This window comes from Propithecus coquereli, unplaced genomic scaffold (assembly GCF_000956105.1).
Source record: "Propithecus coquereli isolate 6110/MARCELLA unplaced genomic scaffold, Pcoq_1.0 Scaffold25, whole genome shotgun sequence".
Classification (NCBI taxonomy): Eukaryota; Metazoa; Chordata; class Mammalia; order Primates; family Indriidae; genus Propithecus; species Propithecus coquereli.
In genome coordinates, this window is record NW_012148063.1 from 8,966,501 (window position 1) to 8,987,633 (window position 21,133).

Here is a 21,133-nt window from a genome sequence, read left to right on the forward strand (position 1 = left end):
TTTTTAGATTAAAAAATAAAAGGCAGTAAATCATGTAGCATAATAAAGATAGGTGAGGAAATATTACATAGTGTGCCTTGCATTATTATTATTACACATTATCTGTTAAACATTTTATAGGAAGTGGTTGTGAATTCAATTTCTAAATAATCTCTAAAACAAAAAAAATGATCTAAATCTTCCACTTCCCTGAGGTATTAGTTTTAAATGAATATAATACCGGAACACTAAATTCTTAAAATAATTATTGAAAAACTAGTATGAGGAAAAAAAGATAGTGATTTCTGTTTTGCAAGGTTGTTAGGAGGGTTACATATTAATACAAGATAATATTGGTCTAAATGGTCTGTGTGACTTCAGCGAATGCCCTTTCCATCCATTTGCCCCACACCCACACTAAATTACTCTTTCCCAGAGATCGGGCCACGCTACTCCCCCAGAAGCCCTTGCTTGCTGGTCCTCATGGTCAGTGGGACAAAGTCCAGAATCCTCGGTGACCCACAAGACCCCCTTCCTTCACCTGAGCCCTGGGCTCCTCCCAGCACCCACTCTGTGCTCCCTGGTCTTGTTTTCGGCACCACCCCCACCCCGTCCCCCGCCTGCACCTGGACACTCGGGCAGAATCTTGTGCTTGAAATATTTCAGTCTCCACTTCCAGGCAGTTTCTCTATCCTTCCATGCTCTTAATGAAGCTCCCCACTCTCGATCATTCCAAACATTTCCCTCTCATCGCGCCACCATGTGTGTGCTGGATTCCCTGGTGGATGCTGAGGACACGAAATGAATAGAATGTGGCCCCTGCTCACCCCGCCAGGTCCCCACGGATTAAAGTGGGGGTAAGTGGTATACACACAAGCAACGCGACGAGTGTGAAATCCAGGTATGTTAAGGTGATATGGGAACTGGGGACGAAGGCCCTTCACTGTCCTGGGTTTCTGAGGGACGTGACCTGGCACGACTGCGTGTGGCCACGTAGACATGCTGCTTCCGTAGCTGCGCCCTGCCCTCTTCTCACTGGATTATGTATTTCTCAAGCACAGTGGCTGTGTCTACCTTTGTGTGACCACAGTGTCCACTACAGTGCCACATATGGACTCGATAGTCAATTAATGTGTATAGAATGAATAAATAATCTCCCCTTACAAGTATTATTTAAGTATAAGAAAGGATATATTGAATTTTTCTCTCTAGCGAATGTTTCTTATTAGAATAGCTTAGTTGCTGAAAACAGCATGATTTCTAGTGATCGTGATGGAAGAATAAACGCTAACACTCCTACGACTTCTGCTAGAAATGTAAATCAGAAGCTGATATTACCCCAAGTGCTACGTGAAATATCATATTCAATTTGTAGCTCCAAAATCTTTAATCTGTGGTATGTGTGGTTCTACATGGTTTAGCAGTACATTTGTATGTAAAAAGAGAACAAAAAGATCAGGAGGTGAAAACGTCATTCCAACTAGAGAATTTTCTAGAATTGTACCTCTGCTTTCAGTTTATGGCAATACTGAATGCTAATTCTGTTTATTTGTACAAATTCATAAGGTTATTGTGGTAACGCCTTTCAATGTAAGGGGAGAATACAATTTTCTGGGTATTATTGAGAGTTGGAGGTCTCATTTTTTTATGCCTGGGAATAAAGTGAAAAGAATATATTGCTTAAAAAAAAAAAAATCACCAAGCAAGTACTCAGTCCTGTTAGAAATAAAACAGAAGTAGCATCCTTCCCAGAAGATTTATTTTACCTGCATGAAAATATAGATCTGAGACTGTAGAGAAGTGGATGGCAATTAAGTGAGGACAAAAGGGGAGAGAAGAGATACTGGGTGTGTCAGAGACTGACATTTGTTCCCCACCATTCATTTGCCCTTTGCTTCATAGAACAGTTTTTAGCTGTTCACATAGCACCCCGAGTAAAGATATTTCCCACTGCCTTTGGGGCTAGCCACATGGCCGTGTAACTAATTTTTCTCTGATGGAGTATGAGGACAGTGTTGTGTGCCACTTCTGCAGTTGACCTCAGAGAGGATGGGAATGACCACTTCTCTTTCCCCTTTGTTCCTGGTTGAAACACGGACACAGTGCTGAGCCAGCTTGTACCACGTAGGTGAGGGCGACTAAACACTTTGAGGAGCAGAACATCCGAGTCCAAGATTTTTATGAGAAAGAGAAATAAACTTCCTTCTACTTGAGCAACTGCTGTTTTGGGTCTTGGCTACACACCACGGAACTAATGCCTGAATAATATAATGGTGTATACTACAATCCATTTAGCCAGAGACGAACAAAAAGAAATTTTTTATTGCTGGTTACAGTTATAGTGGACACAAAAAATATTATGGGATATAATCTGAAGGTGATTTTGTCTGCTACTAAAAAGTTCTTACCAAGTTTTTTTTTTTTTCGTTGTTGTTATTTGCCCAAAGTCCTTAGTGAATGCATTCCTTTGGGCAATATTAAGAAAAATAAATGTCTGTGTACCTATTAAGAGATTCTGGCTGGAGAAACAGTTTAATTGGCTTAAACAGAAAGGAAATATATTATAATCCATAACAGGCAGTTCAGCAAGAGAGTGCCTTTAGAGCTGATTAACTCAGCAGTGCAATCAAGTCCAGAAAGACCCGTATCTTTCCAAACCTGATTGTTAGCAAGGGTCAGGGGGTTAGCAGAATGTCTTAGATTACTCAGGACTCACTGCTGACCTGGGATTGAGGTCATCTCCTAAAGAGGTACATATTGGAAAAATATCAGTGTTCTCTTAGCAAGAAAAAGGGGAGATGGATGTCAGGAGGGAAACCGACTTTGCGGACTACAACCTGTCTGCCTGTGCACAGGCACATTCTAACAGCGACCTGAGAGACGCTCACCCCTGCAGGGCCAGTGGCCAGGTGCTGAGAGTCGTACTCTGTCAGCAAGCAGTCCTGTTTGCACAGGAAAGGTGAATAGCCTTTAGAGGAGGTTTCATGCTGGTTATTTCTTAACTTTCTGGGATAATTTGTGTCCCTGCCAAATTCTGATCATATATCAATGATGTTTAAAGTGACGCTCAGAATATTAAAAGTATACTCAGTAAAGTGTTTTATCTAAATTATGTTTACTATGGAAGTTTAGTTCTTTTCTGAGGTCTTACAAAAACAATCTTTGTTTTCTTTAGAGTAACAAACTAAAAATATACACAGTGAGATAGCCTCTGAACACCAAGTTTGAGACCTTTTTAAAATCCCGCTTACATTCACAATGTGAAGCAGTTTCCATTATAGGAAGTTCTGGGTCAATAGATTTAGTCTAACAAAGATCTTATCTCTTTAATCCTATCTTTCTACTTCAACTTTTCTTATTGATTAAGCAGCGTCTGCACTTTACAATGATACAATGCTGCTTATACAGAAGCCCAGCCATGTCTTCACATAACAGAGGCTTACTTTGATTTAGATTTATTTCTTTCCAAACAGCAGCTATCTTCTGAATAGAGCTTTGCTATCTACTTCCTGTTAGGTTGTAAAACTATTTAAGTGAATGGTCTAAACAAGGCTGATTAATAACTGGGGGTTCCTCTTCTAGGAGGCATCCATCCCAAGCTTCACATTTTTTGAAAATCCAGCAAGTACAATTCCATCTTATTTCTACAAAAGACTAACTTATAAGTCGATTGGAATCAGTATCTCTTATTATTTCCTCCAGATGATCAGGCAGTGTGAATATGCAGCCTTGCATACTTAAAGAACACTTCAGGTTCTCAGAAAAACACAATACAAAACCTGGTAATTTGGTTCGAGTTCTTTAGGGATGGGTGAAATTCTGCAGTGAGTGGGCCCGGCTGGTGGGGAGGGGACCACAGGAATGGCTAATACAGACTTCTCTGAATTACAGACCTGTTAGTTTAACACTAATAACTGGAGAGGAACTGGAAAACATCACTCGGCATCAAATTCCCAGACTGTCACTGAACTCTGGTCTGTAACCAACATGGCTTTGTGAAGAAGAATGTATGTCAGGAACAATGTTATTTCTTTCTAAAAGAGAGTAACGGTGGCGTGGATTGGGAAAGAAACAGGCATTCTGGGCCTGCTTCTACAGAAAGGAGGAAGAAAATTGCTTTCTTTTTGGAAGTGCAGCAATACACTTAACAAACTGCTTCCTAGAGTGCATCGGCGAGAGTTCTCTCCCTCTGAAAGGATTCCTTTTTATTTTTATACTTATTTATACTTATTCTGACCCCAGTTCAAGAATGGCCTTGTAGTCTACCTTGATTTTTTTTTTCTTCTCCTGGAAAGAAATCCTTAAATAAAATGGACATAAAAAAAAATCTGCTTCTTAGTTTCTATCCATAACATAAACCTTTAAATGGACAGGTGAGACAAAGACCTGCGTAGTAGGCTCAGGTTGTTCTGCCAGGTGTTCCTCCTGAGAGCTTCCAAGTCTTAGGGGAGGTAGGACTCAGAATCAGGCCAGGCCAGATCAGATTTGCTTAGGGGTCCTTCAAATTTCCATTCTTAGATCTCATTCATTTTCGGTGCTGAAGAAGCAAAAGTGAATCTTTGAGGACCTCAACTGGCAGAACCCTTGGGCCCACTGAAATGCCCAGCAGAGAAGGCAGAAAGCAGGCTGAATTTCTTGGGATCCTGGGACACACAATTTCTGCATCTGTTACAGACCTGTGGAGACAACTGTCAATGGGAACAGCTGGACTTTACCTGGGAAAAGCCCTGTTCCCTCCCAGGAGCTTGTAGAGAACTGATCTAATAATTTATAGACTTAGCCTTTCCCAAGGAATGTTTGACAAGCATGAGAAACGCATGTTACTCTAATGCTGAGTGCTTACTCTGGGCCACATCAAGTTCTGTCTACATGTCATTGGAAATAGCTGTAACAGCAGTTAGCGAGGGCTGGCTTTGGCGTTCGTGTCTGTGTTTGAGTGCGGAGTAAAGGTGTGCTGCTTCTTTGACCTTCCACTAGTCTACTGTGCTATGCTCTGGGCGCTGTGCTAGGCAATCCTCGCCCTTACTCTTAAGGGGTAAGCAAAAAAACCAACAGTTTAGAATACATGTATGTGTAAATTAGCATTGGGATGTATTTTACCTTAATTCAGGAAGTACTTAAACTATCTAAAAACTACATAAAAAATGAAATTCACTCATTGGCACTGGCTGCTCAGTGCATTTGGGAATATGTTTCATAGAACTTATTTTGGGAATATAAATTAAATTTCCCAGCAGACTTCATTCCCATTAAAAAAAATACATTATTCAACTAAATCGGTATGACAGGAGAGCATGTTTTGTGCAGGTTACAAGCTGGAAAGAATGCCCAGCTGGACCACCTGCAGGCCCAGCTCCTCCTGGGGACAGTGGCCAGGCTTTAGGGACGTGGTTTATGCCCTCGACCTCTGCCAGTGAAGCATGTTTACTTCTCCTGAGTCTAACCCCAAAGAAACACTATGTCTGAAACGGCATAAAATTCTGTCTAATTTAATTATTGGTCACACTGTTTTTATTTTTAACAAGTGACATTACTAAGTTCCTTATACCAGAAGTTTAATTAAGGAAAAAAAGGAGCACATGAACTCAGATAGTCCCTTATGTTATAAAAAAGGAACAGTAATCTATCTACATGTTTAGAGAATTCAAACATAACAGAAAGTCATAAACTGAAAAGTGAAACTTCCTTCTTCACATCCTCACTTCCTCTACCCAAAGGTAACAACTGTTAATAGGGTTTCTTAAATTATTTCCAGAAAAGATTTTATACATTTACGAGCATTGATCTTTTTCTGTGCTCTTCACTCAATTCTCTGTATTAACAATTGTTCCATACCAGGTCACAGACTGATCTCACTCTTTGTAACAGGGTATTGTATTCCATGACCTATCCACAGATAGGTCAAAAACATATTTACCACAATGTTATTGAAAATTTGATTGTTTCCAAATTTTGTCTATTGTAAAATCGTTCTGGAAAGAGGAAGAGAGGGTCACCATTCAGAATGCCAGACATGAGGAGATTCAAACCGGCCCCGCCAGGCAGTTCCAGTGGGCTGGGCCCAAGCACTACATCACCATCGTGCTGGTCATTCTTCAAGCATAAGAAGAAAAACCAAAAATCTAAACGTCATGATTCTTTTGCTATTATCATAGTGTCCTATGCAGTTAACATTTTATGAGATTCACAGAGATTGACACTACACCCTGTGAAAATATTTTTTTACCATAATATAATTTATTCTATGAAATTTGAAAATCTCATACTTGATAGGACCATTGCAAAATGAGTTATAACCACACACAATCATAAAATTCCATTCTATTTTCTCTAATTGATCTTAAACCCATAAAAATATCTATCAATGGCAGTTTTAGAAATAAAAAGATTTTACTATAAAATGTACTGTAGTCTCAACACACTTGAGACGAATATGGCATACAATTTAAAAAATCATACTTTTATTAGTGCTCTTCAAAAAGGAAAACATTGTGAGCCTAATGGTTCTGATTTTTAGATTTCACTAGCTCATTGTGATTAGCAGTATGTTACTCAGTACTATGTATTAAAAAAATAATCAAATGATCTGATTCCCAAGTTGTTTCTTGAAACAACTGTCTTATAAAATGTACCACACACAAGGTAGTTATTGCTGTACAGAGTTTAGGTATTCCACTTGTTCAAGCAAAATGCATGTTTGCATATTGAAAGCTTTAGTCTTACAGGAAAGAAACCAGTTTAATCTAGTTTAACTGGTGCCTCCAGCACTTTGATCATGGATGTCTGCTCCATCTCTCTGCCCGCCTCCACTCCAACCCTGCTCCTGGTAACATCCCTGGGAACCTGTGTTGCATGATCTTTGCTTTGGAAAACACTGCTCTACGTTTTCGTACTCCAGAAATTGCTTTATTTCTAGAAAGATTGTTTTCCCCCTTAATTACAACTGAAGAGGTCAAAGTGCTTTGGAAGACACAGGAAACTTTGAGTATGCAAATGCTACTCCTTGGATGGATGTCCTAGTCTTTCTGCAGATCAGCCCTGTCCAATAGCATTCTTTGCAATGATGAAAATGGGATATATGTGCATTGTCCAAAACAGTGGCTACTTGCTGCATGTGGCCGCTGAGCACTCAGAATGTGGCTACTATGACTAAGTAAACGAATTTTTAATTTTATTTAATTTTAATTTAAATAGCCACATGTGGCTAGAGGCTGCCATGTTGGACAGCACAGCCCTAGACAGAGGTCAGAGCAGGATCAAATTAAATGCACAGAAATGATGCTGTCTTCAGAAGTCTGTTTTCTGGACTGTTCTGAGCTCTCTGTAGCTTGCAAAGCTAAAGAAGGGTTTCCCAATCAATTTGCCACAACACTAATTTCCTAACACATTATTCAAAGGGACGGATCTTGCAATTTTGAAAAAGTGTAATTATTTTGTACTTCTCTTTATTTCAACAAAAACTGGCTAAAGACAAGCAGAATTTTCAGTGGTCAGTGTTGGATTAAAAAGTATATACAGTTGACCCTTGAACGACATGGGTTTGAACTGTTCATCTCTACCTATATGTGGATTTTCTTCCACCTCTGCCACCCCTGGGACAGCAACACCCAAATCCTCCAATTTCTTCTCCTCCTCAGCCCACTCAATGTGAAGACAATGCGGATGAACACCTTTATGATGATCCACTTCCGCTTAATGACTAGTAAATACATTTTCTCTTCCTTATGGTTTTCTTAATAACATTTTGTTTTCTTTAGCTTACTTTATTGTAAGAGTACAGTATATAATACACATAACGTACAAAATATGTGTTAATCGACTGTTTATGTTATCGGTAAAACTTCCAGTGAACAGTAAGCAATTCACAGTGAAGTTCTGGGGAGTTGAAAGTTATACATGCATTTTCAACCGCGCAGGGGGCTGGCACCCAGCCCCCAAATTTTTCATCAGGGATCAACTGTACTTTAAACGACAGAACACTCTCTAGGAACATTTGCCAATTGATTAATGCTCTCCAGAGGAATGGAATGCAGAACTTGTTTGTACATTTGCAAACAGCTTCTTTAATTAAAATAAATACTCTCCAAAGCTTTCTATCTTTGCGCTTCAAGCTGTCTCAGAGGCAGAAAGTCTAGCGAGACTTATTTCCAATCTGTAAATGAGCCAATCTTACTTAGAGTTTAAATTAGATTTTTGGACACATGTCAAATAAACATGGTATGCATATCTTTGACATTTCATAACATTAGCTTTCCTTTTAAAATGATTTTTGATGAAGAACATCTTGTATATCAAAAAGTAATGCGCCAAAAGATATGCTTCCATCTCTACATACTGTAGTCAAACAAGGTTATCAGGACAGCCTGGAGCTCAACCTGCGGGACCCACAATTAGTTGCCATGAGAAATACCTGTCCTTTTTCGTATTTCCTTGAAAACATCATGATGTAAACCACCTACATCTGGAGTCTAGATTTTAATCTCTAGTATTTAAAAAAAAGAGAGATGGAGAACCAAATACAGTTTACAAAATATTTCAGCATAATTTAATTAATTATACATTTTTTATAAAAATGAATTAAAATAACCTTAAAGAATAGGAACAGTAATATTCTCTTTTTTCTTTTATTATTAAATATTGATCATTAGTTTGTTTTCTATTTCTGTGCTCCACACATGGGAACAAAAGGACTCTGCATCTATTTGTTAATTCACATTCTTAACTCTATCATTAGTTAGATCTTTGAGTAAAAAGCTAGGTTTCATCACCATTTGGCTTCTCCAACTCCTTTCCTACATAGAGACTGAAAATGAGGTTTACACTCTCATTTCATTAAAATCTTCAACATTATATTGATGCTATTATTATTAGTTCAAAATCATCATTTTCAACAAAAACATACACAAGTTTCTTTGCACGAATAGGTCATAGCCCATATTTGCTCGGGTCTAGATCCATGTTTGGTGGAGGCTTTACAACTTTAGTCTATGCAATTTTTGAAACTCTTTTTAAGGAAAACAATGCAAGAAGATGAACTTGGTTAAGAGGACTTGGGAAGGGCCATACAGATGAGGAGCCCAAGGCCAATGCCTCAGTAGTTCCCGAATAAATCTGCTTCAGAGACACTCAACATGCTATTCCTTAAAAGGGGGAGTGACTGTTAGATACCTTAAGAAATTCTATCTTATTTTTTTAACTTATTGTCAGTAATATGATTTGAAAAGATCTTCGGTTTTCATTTAAATGTGTATTTTTTTTTGCAGTTGTTATTAAATTTTGTCTTTGGATTTCTAATTTAAAACAGAAGAAAACTTTTCATCCAATTTCAAGCATTATTTTAAGAAATTATCTCCATTATTTTAAGAAATTATCTCTTAGACACATATTTCAGACAATATCAAATATGATAAAGAAGTTTTATTTATAGGTAACTCACAAGGTTTGACTGCCATTGCTTTCTGCATTCACAGGTCAGTGAGTATAATGTGTTCAATATTTTGTGGCTGTTTTCCGGTATTAAACATGTCAACATTTTCCATCGGAGTCATAAAAGTTTGTGAGATGCTTCTGATGAATAGCAAGAAGGCCAGAAAAAGGAATACTGCATAACATGAATTCCTCAGGAAATCAATTAATATTTTTATGAGCAGTAGTGAAAATACGATCCAGGCTTAGCAGAGTGAGGTCGGACTGGTATTTGATCCCAAAATATATTCTTTGTTGAGTTCTATCAATGTAAAAATATTCTGTGTTGAGTCAAAACTAAAATCTCAGTGCTCCCAAGTATAAGACATTTTATATACCTTCACGTGCAAGACTCTTCACTTGGCCATGCGTGTAACCTTTGATAGGGAATATAAACTCTGTAAAGTTTGCAGTACTTTCAGGTTCCTAATCAACCTTTTGTGGATCTCGAAACATAGTATAATTTTGGTGTTCTGAATAGTGTACTATGTGTGCTGTTAAAATACTGTGTATTGTATAAGTATAAAAAGGTGCTTAAATATTTTTGAAGAGGTCTTTGTTGAGGCAAGGTAAGCAACTCTAATATGGGGGTAAATGGTGATTAAAACTGGAAAATAAAAATGATAGTTTATTAAAAATGATAGTATATTACTCCTACATTGTTTAGACTAACTCACTTATTTATTCTATCCTATTCATTCATTCATTCATTCAATGAACGTTGAACTCCAAATACATGATTTACTGAGGAGGGGAATGTAAAGACTTGGGACAAGAAAAGAAAGACTTGAAACCAGAATGGTTCAACTTGAATCCTGGGAAGTAGTACTTTCAAATAATTCTTTGTAATGGTAATAAATTGCTGTATCCATCACATGTCTATCAGGTCTTTCCTAGATGGACTGACATTATCATTTAAATGGAAATCCTTGCCTTCCTGTTAGCTAATATACATTGCTCTTCAGCTGACAGATAAGCTAGAGATACAGTAAAGCACAGTGTCAGGGAATCTGATTTTCCAGTGGACATTCCTACATGTTTGAACAAGAAGGTTATAAATACTAACTGTAGTACCTATTGAAGCCCAAGTTATTCAAAACATGGAAGTCTGTTTCTTGAGATAGAAACTATATCCAAGAGCAACCACAGACGTATGGAGGGCCATCCAGGCACACAGTGGTGGGTGGAATGACTAGAAGATTAGAACCATCGCAGCCTGCAGCCCAAGACATAGGTGTTCAGCTCTGAACATGTGTGGCAATGGGCATCTCACAAGATATCCTAAGGTTTAATTTTTAAATCCCACGAATGACAGAAAATTTGGTTTTCAACCTTTTTACACTTAAGATCCTTTCTGTAACAGTAAACATCTCTTGCACACCCACATAGTAAGAGTTGTGCTCTTTGTATCTGCAAATAGTTGAGGATAAAATTAAGCACAGGTGTCTTACAATAATCCCATGAACCACACCCTGAGAACCACTACAGCTGATGTCTAGGGCATCACATCTTCCACATCTAAGACTCTACAATTCTTCAGTAGCTTTGCTACCAATGACTTTTCCTTGAACACTGTCTAGGATGAGGCACTCAGTACTTCCTGGGGCAACCCATTTTGTTCTTGGTTGCCCACAGTGTAGAGCAAAGAGTGAGAAGAGATTCATCTCCTTCTGGCTTCTATGTATTGGGCCATGTTCTACCTCAGAAGTAACGTAATCTAACCACAATTTCTTTCACACAACAGCTTTCCATTACCATCTTCAAGTCCAGAGGAGACTGGCAGCTTACAAAGATGTACAAACCGCAGCAAAACAGCACACATTAGGAGAAAGGGAAGAGAAAGAAGGAAGAAGTAAAGCCCGGAAATGAGCTTCCAAGGACGTTGTTAATTGACCAACTGATAGGGTTTTCCTCTGGAAGCTGACTGCTAGAAAATATTGAGCAACATTTCTACATTATCTCATTTCGTATTCACAATAACCTTATACATGATTACTTTTATATACCCTACTTTAAAGATGAGGAAATCGAGAAAAATTAAGGCCACACCAGTAGTTTGTGGAGTCAGGATTTGAACTTAAGACATCCAATCCAACCTCCTTTTAAATCATTATGGAATTCCTTCAGCATTTAAGGTGGGTTAACATCCTTTTGTGAAAGTTTGGGATTCGAATAAAAAGGGCAATGATGAGGTCTATTGATCTCTGCTGAGCAGCTAAAGCAGTGGGAATTGACATTGGCTTGTAAAAGAGTGTGAAGACCTGGACAGAAGAAGACAGGGAGGGAAGGGAAAGTGTAAAGTGTATCCTTTAGAAAATCATTTCTCTTAGAGCTCTTTTTTAATTTCTTCAAATTGCAAACTGTGGTGGTTTAAAACATGCCCATAGATTCTTTGATGCTCTTTCAAGATGGAGCCAAATTCCCCTCCCTTCCCTTTAAGAGTAAGCTGGATCTAGAACCTCACTCCGAATGAGCAGGATAAAGTGGGAGGGATGGTGCGCAACTTTGGGGATAGGTCCTGCAAGGCACTGCGGCTTCCTCTTTGCTTTCTCTTTTGGGTCACTTGCTCTGGGGCAAGTTAGCTGCCACTGTGGGGACAAATGGCCTACGCAGAGGGCCGTGTGGTGAAGAACAGTAGCCAGTAAGGAACTGAGGTCTTTTTTGCCAGCAGTCACGTGAAGGAGCCACTTTGGAAGTGAATCCTGCAGCCCTGGTGAAGCCTTCAGGTAACTGTTACCCAGCTTGATGCAACCTCCTGAGGGACCCTGGGCCAGAGCTACCCAGCTAAGCCACTCATATGTGATTCCTGACCCTCAGAAACTCTGTGAGATGGTAAATGTTTATTATGTTAAATTGTTAAAATTTGGGGTTATTTGTTATGCAGTGATAGATAATGAATACATGAAACAACAAACACACCTCCCAAAACAAAACAGAACAGATCAAAATAAAATAGAAACTCATTACCTAGAATTGCCAAAGGACGGAGAAACATTCTGAACGTATCTATTCTCCTTTAGGTAAACTTTTCCCCCCAACTTTCTTAACACAAAGATATCAAAACATTTCAATTCACTTCTAAAGTAATTTCTCACGATTTGGAGCTTAAATATGTATGTTATTTACTTACAAGCGAAGGGAAGGTAAAGACATTCAAAACTTAAAATTACATGAAACCTTCTTAAAGCAAGGTGAACAACTGAATGCAGAATATGGGCCAAAGAAATTCTGCACCTCGTAACAAAAGTTAAGATCTTAAAATCTAGCTTTAGAGACTGGAACAGCAGTCAACAATTAGGAAGCAGAAGCACACAATTTAGACATAAGTTAAAAACAATTACTCAAAAACTCATTTTAGAAGAAAACATTTGCTAGCATTCTGATCCCAGAATTTGGCAGCCTGTTCAGGCTATACACAATTCTGGCAGATTATACAGTAAATGGTGACCACTAACGCTGAAGAGTATGGTTTGATTTCCATAATTTCTAAGGATAGCAAACATTACTTGAGTTTTCACTCCAAGAACTATCCAGCTAAGCCACTCATATGTGATTCTTGACCCTCAGAAACTCTGTGAGATGGTAAATGTTTATTATGTTAAATTGTTAAAATTTGGGGTTATTTGTTATGCAGCGATAGATGATGAATACACGAAACAACAAACACACCTCCCAAAGCAACAAAACAGAACAAATCAAAATAAAATAAAAATTCAGTAACAATCACGATTATTAATCCAGCGGCATTTCTTTCCATTTAGGCATCATGCTATCTCATTATTTTCCAACTTCTACTTGCTCTGCTCCTTCTCTCCCCCAGGGTTTTGCAAGCCCCAACGCAGGACAGATAGGAAGGCCGACTTAGGGGAACAGATGCCAACCTGTGTTTTACGGCACCAAGCGAAAACCGGGCCTGGGTGACACGCCTCTGCTATCTGCGCCCCTTCTTGCACAAAGCTTCTCATAAAGTTGCAATTTTAAAAGAAATGTTTCCCATCAAAATTCAATAGCCTTTTATGAGCACATACGCTTTTTCTTCCTTTTCCAGCCTGCATGAAATTTAATATCAGGATTATTATCCATTTGTCATTTTAACCTATAATCTAGTAAGCCTTTTTGTGTTTGAGTTATGCTTCCTTCCCCCCTTACCGCCAGCTTGCAGCCATAGATTCATTCCAGAAGCCGTCTAGGTCACATGGTTTGACCTCTCAGAACAAACACTTTCCATGCTTCTTATTCTGCTTCCCTAAGAGGCACCATTAGTTTTGCTCATCTCTATTTAAAATGATTTTTACAACATAATAACGTTTCAAGTTTTCCATATTAATCTTCATTTTATTTCTCGAAATACTTAGGCAAACAATGTCACTAAGACATCACTGATGGGAAATTCTCTTTCTCCTTTGCTCCTGTCTACTTAAAGGCAATTCTGAAGAGAGAATACATTTTTTCTTTGAATTAGCTGAGCACTGGAAGAAAAGTTTAAAAGTCTGGCCTACTGCTTCACAAGGTCTTAGAGTAAATACTTTGATAAGCAACCAAAGCAGAAAATCTTAATATTACTCTCTCCCCTAGAATAAGTATATACATTTTTTGAAACTGGGGCCCTATATAAGAATTTAAAATCTATTTTCTTATACATCAATTCAAAGACGTCGGAGCGCAAAGGGAAAATGAAAATAAAATAAAAATACAATCCCGTCCCACTTGCAAAAGCAAACAAATACACCAGCACACACCACTCAGGGGTGCAGGCGGTACTCACCCCACAGCCCAGGCCGCTGCCCCTTTCGCAGGCGACTTTCCTCTGGCCTGGTGCAGGCAGCAGCCCTGCTCCGCAGCCGGCGCGGGGGCACAGCACGCCCCCCATCTGCAGCACGCACTCTTCCGCGCCATACTGCTGGTACCGGTTGTACTGCAAAGAGCAAAGAGCAACAGGAGCTTTTGAAAGTGATCACATGTGTACTAAGATGCACTGTTTCAGCCAAAAGGTTAATAGTCGGTGTGTGGGATTTCTTGTTTAACCAGTTTCAGTGAAAAATTCTGTGTGTGTGTGTGTGTGTGTGTGTGTGTGTGTGTGTGTGTGTGTGGAGGGGGATGATGGAGGAGGACCAAGTGTGCTTTAAGTAGAAAAAGTCTTCCAAATTCGAACTGGCAAGATGGATGCGCGAGGTGTTTATTCTTTGCGTTCTTGTTTTTAGAAAAGAGGTTTTCCAAAGTTTGGTATTTTATGATACTGCTTCCACCACCTGTATTTGAACAATCTTATTTCATATAAAACTTAAGGAACATATTTATATATTAAGTGATGGACACGTATCATTATCAATCTTATAAAGCAATTTATTTTCATGTCTCTATTTGAGATTCTCCAAGGTTTGTAATCATTTTGAAAACAGGCCCAATATTCTACCTCATGATAATTGTTGGCAACCCAGGAGGCATCAGTGAGCATGTCCGGCTGGGAGGAAGAGAGGACGAATGCTAACGAACGACCTTTCCCTTTTATCACCATCCTGATTCCTCCAGCATGATTCTCTTTACCTCTGACTTCATCTCTTTGTGCCACTGCCTTGCCCCACGTCCTTTAGTGGCTTCCCCAGCCTGCAAGACAAAACCCGAACTCCCTGGGACCATTTCTAGGCTCTTCTTCCTTGCAGCCCCAAGTGAGCGTTCTCTCTACACATTCTTGGATCATATTATCCTCTAAGCTCAGATCAAGTCAAATAGACTTGCTCAATTATTAATTAATTTATGCAGCCTTTGTCGAGAGCCTGTTCTGTGCCAGACACTACTGTGGGTGCTGAGGGTACAGCAGTGAACGAAGCAAACATCTCTGCCCTCATCTGCGACACCATGACAATAAATACTGAGTATTTCGCATGGCGGCAAGTGAGAAGGGGAAGAATAAACAGGGAAGAGAGAGATTCCAGGGAAGATGGTTCCGATTTTAAAGTGGTGATGACAGAATGCCTTACGAGAAGCGCATTTAAGAAAACATCTGAAGGAGATTAGAAGAGCAAGCCATGTGGCTCCGCGGGGAACCAGCATTCCAGACAGACACCATAAAGGTCCTGCGGTCCCTCTGTGCTTGGCTTGTCTGAGGTCCCACTGGGACCCAGGCAGAGCGAACAAGGGGCGAATAGTAGAGGCCAGTCAGAGAGCTCCTGGCCATCTGGAATGCGGGTCTCTGACAGCCGATACGAGAATTCTGGCCGTTATTCTGAAAGACGCTGGAACCCCTGGAGAGCTCTGATGTCTTTCCAGTAATTTTGGTTATTTGAAGCTTGTTCTCTAGTTAAATTCCTCAGGAAGAGTTACTGGGAAAAACATCCACTGAGTTCTTACATAGTGACAGTTTATTTAGGGTTTTTATTCTTAAATATGAGTTTGGTTGAATAGAAAATCCTGCGCTCACATTTTTTCCCCCTGAGTATTTTAAATATCTTCCTTCATATTCTTCTGTTATAAAGTTTTATGGACAAGCCTGATGACAATCTGTTTCTTTTTTCCTTTATAAGTGAATTGATCTTTTTTGCCTAAATGCCCAAAGGATTTTTTTTCTTTTCTTTAGAATCCTGGGGTTTTATTAGGTATGTCTTGGTGCTGGTCATTTTTGGATCAATTTTCACAAGCATTCTTTCTGTGTCAGGAAAGTTACATTGAATTTAACTTTTAGTATGTGCTCCATTCTCTTGCTTTGATGTTTTTCTTATGTAATTTCTAGTATATGTATTTTAGATCTTTACCTAACTTCTCAATCCATCAACTTCTCTCAAGTCCCTTTTAAAATTTCACTTATTTTTGTTGTCTACAAAACAAAATCTACGCATTTTCATGTCTATTGAGACAATATCTGATGTATTACTTACTTTTGTATAATTTCTTAATAACTTAGTTCACTTTGAAATAGTTATTTTAGTTTTCCTCTGACTTGAGGGCATTCTTTCACTGTCTGGAAAGATGTTTTTCTGCTCCTCATTCTCTTTATCCTTTTAACGCCTTTGTGTGGGATTTCACCTTGCTTCTTTCCTGTTAGGGTTTTACCTTGGCCTTTGTTCTGTTGCTCAGTTTTACATAAAATTAGCTCCGAAATGTTAGAAAGAGGTAGGATTCAGAATAACTTTTTTTAGTGACATATCTTTATTAATAAAGAGCCAAAATAATGTCTAACTCAAACAAATCGCCCCTGATTTTTGCAACCACAGAATGATTTTGAATGGCTCTAGATTTTTCTCTTCTGGTGTTTTGGGCAGTGCTCAAAACCATGGGGCTCACTTGCTGCAATCCCCCAACTGTGCTGCCCCAGTTTTAATTGGACTTTCACTTTCCTTTTTTGCTTTTCTGTTCTGAGCAGTTTCTCCTCAGTGTGGGGCTTTGTCCTGAGAGGGATCTTTGGTTCATTAAATGTGGTGAGTTCTTGGGACCTAAAGTGCTCCAGGCCCTTTAGACCTTATTACAGACCTTTTGCTCTCACCCTTTGTCTGTTTTTGTACATGTCTGCCCTAAGTTTGGCATAAGATCTTGACAATAGTTGGTACACACTACATAACCGTAGAATAAATTAATGAAATTTAACTCCATTAAGTGTAATTAATTAAACAATTCTAATAAAATTATCAATGGCAATGGGAATTAATAACAGTGATTCAGGATGGTTTTAATTTAACTATGTAAATAATTATTTTAAATATGTTGCTCTTAAGTAACTGGCTATTTTCTCATTTGACGACAGGTATCCAATCTATTAATTTAGTTAAGCAATTTTACTGTTACGATAATAGCTTTTAACTAGGAATAAGTTAACCTGTTGACAAAGTCCAATAACACCTTACAAATTCTTGCTGACTGCATTCACAGTGGTCTCAATACTGATGGAATATGTCAAACTGTGTTCCTCTTTCCATTTGTTAGCTAAGGAATTTATAGAAAATGACTTTATTGTATTTATTCTATATATGATAAACTCCAGAGCATTTAAGCATATAATTCCTTTTCTAAAGGAAGACTAATATTTTAACATATATACCTAGTAATTTCTGACGTATAAGTTCCAGTGTTCTATGGCACTGTAGCATGACTACAGTTAACAATAATATATTTATAGTTTCAAATATAGGAGGATATTCAATGTTCCCAACACAGAGAAATAATAAAAGTTTGAGGTGATGGATATGCTAATGTACCCAGATCTGATCACTATACATTATATGTATCATAATATCACTATATACTCCATAAATATGAACAATTATGTGTCAATTAAAAAATTTAAAAAGTATAAGAAAAAGAAAATTTCAGTCATAAAAAGTACATACAACACCTGAAATATACCTACTGAAAACATTACTTTTTAAATTAACATTGTGAAATTTACAATGAAAACATTTGACCTGGAATCAATAATGTGCTAGTATTTGTAGAAAACTTAATATACTTAGAAGATAATTTGGACATGTAATTACATATGTCATTAGCAAAGATCCTTATTTATCTGCCTTCAAGATATGACTCACATTTCCATAGATTCCTTTTAACCACTTACTGGCACAAAGTTGAGAGTACACTAATGGACAGTTGTAAAAAATTATCACCAAGTAGAAAAGAATATTTATATTTATATCAGTATAAAACATACGCAATAGTGGTAAAGTAATTAATAAATGGACTCCAATTGGTGAAAAGGAACAAACATTCTTCCCTTGATATTACTTGTATTACTTCCAAGGACTTTTTACTTATCAATATTGAATAGCATTTTATAAGCAGAACTAACTTGGAGGAATGTGATTAATTTGTAATGTGATCTGGGTTTACATAGAATCCATTCTCAGGTGGGCTCAAAAGCAGTAAATTATCTAAATGTCACTCGTGCATGGTTTGTCTTTGGAATGGACAGTGAGCATCTGTGTGTGTGTCTGTGTAGATATGCTATGTCAACCTGTGCTAACAGTTTTAAGCTATCATTAAATCCGGCTTGCAAATTTCTAGATATGCTTTCATAAAGTGGATAATGCATAGATAACTAAAATAATTGAGTTGATTATACAATTTTTGCAAAAATTTTTGAAAATAAATGTTAATATTAATAAAGCATAGTACTCTGTACCTAAGGAGAACAATAACAATTTTTTTTTTCCTATATTTCATCAGATTATAGCAAAAAATACATTTCATTAGTATGCCCTACCTGGGTAGAATCTTGACTCATTGCTATGCTTTATATTTTATTTATTTGGTCAGTAAATTATTGAGCTTTATATGTACACTCATGGATTCTCTTAAGAACAGGAAATATTCATTTTAAATCATGAAGTTCACAGACGTTTCAATAAACTCATATCTTAGGAATCTAAATAATGAGTCATGGGAGAGTATAATGAAATAGGTGTTGTCCTTTGTTGGTCTGTAGGTAGTCAGAAGACTTGGGTTTAGGTAGAAAATTGCTCTATAATGAAGTGAAGGTCACAAGTTCAAACCCCAAGACGGACCAGTGAACGTCCTCGTTCTTGCTGGCTGCTGACTGCCTGGTAAGTACGTTAAAGGAACATGAGTGGTCAGCTGAGGGGTCTGGCTATGGAGGAACTGTGCCTCGATATCCCTGCCACTGAAGATCATTCAAAAGGCCTGTCCTCTGCAGGAGGGGCTGGGCTGCTTCACCCTGATGTTTACTTGGTATGCTTTCATAGGAAAAGAGAGCAAGAAAGAATCTAAATTTTAAAACTGCAGGAAATGTGAAGTACAGGGATCCCAGGTAAAACTTAAGACTGGGAGAACTGGCAAATGTTCTGTCGAAGGATTCGACGTTTGCCAGCGATCCGGGAGCTGCACGGCCCCTTTCAAATCCTCAGAGCAGGGGAGGAGGTTGGTTTCATGCTGTTGTGGTGTTTTCCAGAGTGTCCTTTTGGGGGCACTCAGGTACAGCTCTTGGGCCTCCTTTGCTTTCCCCCATAAGTTCTAGCTTCTATTAAGTCTTAGCGGAAAGCATGTGGGGGACTCCCGGGGGTGGGGGCGCCTCTCCCACTCCGTCCTGGAACAGAGAAGTCCTGATCAGAGCTGCTGATCGCTGAATGACTGCTCTGTGTCAAGCAACTGTGCCAACACTTTGCCTACTCAGTTAATTCTCCATCCACCTCGTGAAGTAACGGATGAGGCCAGAGTCACAAAGACGACGGGAAATCCATAACCCCACAGCAGAACTCAGGCTGTGATTCTAAACCCCACCCTTTCCACAACACCAAGCTGCCTCTTTTTCTCTTTTTTCCTTTTATTAAAAAAAAAAAAAAAAATTCAGCTCACTATTCCTCAGTCATCTTTTGGGAACAAATGAAAAATAGTTTATTATAGAACTTCCTCTGGATTAAAAACATCTAAAATAACTTTATAGAGGAGAACCAGCTTAAGATTAAATCATTTCTCCCTGCTATGCAGAGAATGCCCTATTTTCTGTATGTATTAGATTTTTTTTTTTTTAAAGCACTCCTTAAGTTGTCCGTAATCTTCATTTTCTTTTTCTTCATTTGCAGGTCTTTAGCCTGAGAGAGCTAGTGACAGTCTCAGAGGTAGTCCCTGCCACACTGCTGTTTTTATTCTCTGCTCTGTTGCTAATAATGTTCTTTTCATCCTTGGACATCTGTCAGCTACTGATGAAGTGAACTGGCTAGAGAAAGGGTCGGACTTGTTCATTGCCTAGGAAAAACAATCATTAGGATGGCTGCGATCAAATGCAAGGAGGAAACACATTGAACAATTAAACAATAAAACAAACAATTAAAAAATAATTGGAGCAATAGACTGTATCCTGGATTGCAATGTCTGAAGTCTTTTTCTTTTTTAGATGTTTCATATGACATAATGCCAAAAAGTATCTCAGCTCCTAGTGGTTGTGAAATCTCCTGGAAAAGAGGTCAAAACCAGTTGGCTTCCTGTCCCTCTACACGCTGTGATACACAGGAGCACCCCACAGGCAGGGTAGGGCTATGGGGGCAGATGCCATGTAAGCTGTTTTCCTCACAAGAGTTCCTACAGCCAATGTGACCGCAGAGACTTCTGGAGACTTTGGAAACAGGACCTCTAACTCTCCATGCTCCTGACAGGGCACACAGCAGAGAGCAATGGCGTCTGTGGCACATACTATTCTACTCTTTCCGCTCGTCCCAGAGAAACAGCTCTGAGTGTCACTGTTGGTTTGTGAATCCAGGTGGCTCATTCTTGGAAGGCCATAGCTTCTGGCTCAGGCTTCATCTCTGCTACTAGTCTTGTCATCAATCTGGGGACTCCAATTCCTGCATGAATGAACCATCCACAAATCTGTTCTTTCAGGCATATCTTCTCATCCTGGTGACCTTTTTTCATCCTATTCTCATCATCCCTCTGTAAGCCTTGTTATCCTGAGAAACTGCACCACCTCTGAAATCCCAATTCCAAATATGTCTTTTTCCAACCACCATCTTGTATCTTTCCAGATCTCTTGCCTAAAGAGTTACCTAAAGTATGGACATAGCTTAAATTCTTCAGCTTCTATAAGACTTCTAATTAATCGACCTGATGTTTTCTCCCAGGCCATTGACCCTCTCCAAGGTTACCTTCCTTTCTGATCTGACACAAATTCCATTATCCACCACTGAAAGTACTGCCTGGAAACACAGATCTCTGTGGTCCTATTTATCTGACTACTCTGGCCAAAACC

At 38.6% G+C, this 21,133-nt stretch overlaps 1 protein-coding gene across 1 annotated transcript in view; it reads right to left on the reverse strand.

Annotated features, from left to right (window-relative positions):
* Positions 1-21,133, reverse strand: part of PARK2 (parkin RBR E3 ubiquitin protein ligase) — a 1,159,373-nt gene that overhangs the window by 166,721 nt on the left and 971,519 nt on the right. Inside the window, exon 10 of the mRNA XM_012646791.1 lies at positions 14,210-14,359. Within this exon, the coding sequence (XP_012502245.1) occupies positions 14,210-14,359 (150 nt within the window). The remainder of the gene's footprint in view (positions 1-14,209; positions 14,360-21,133) is intronic.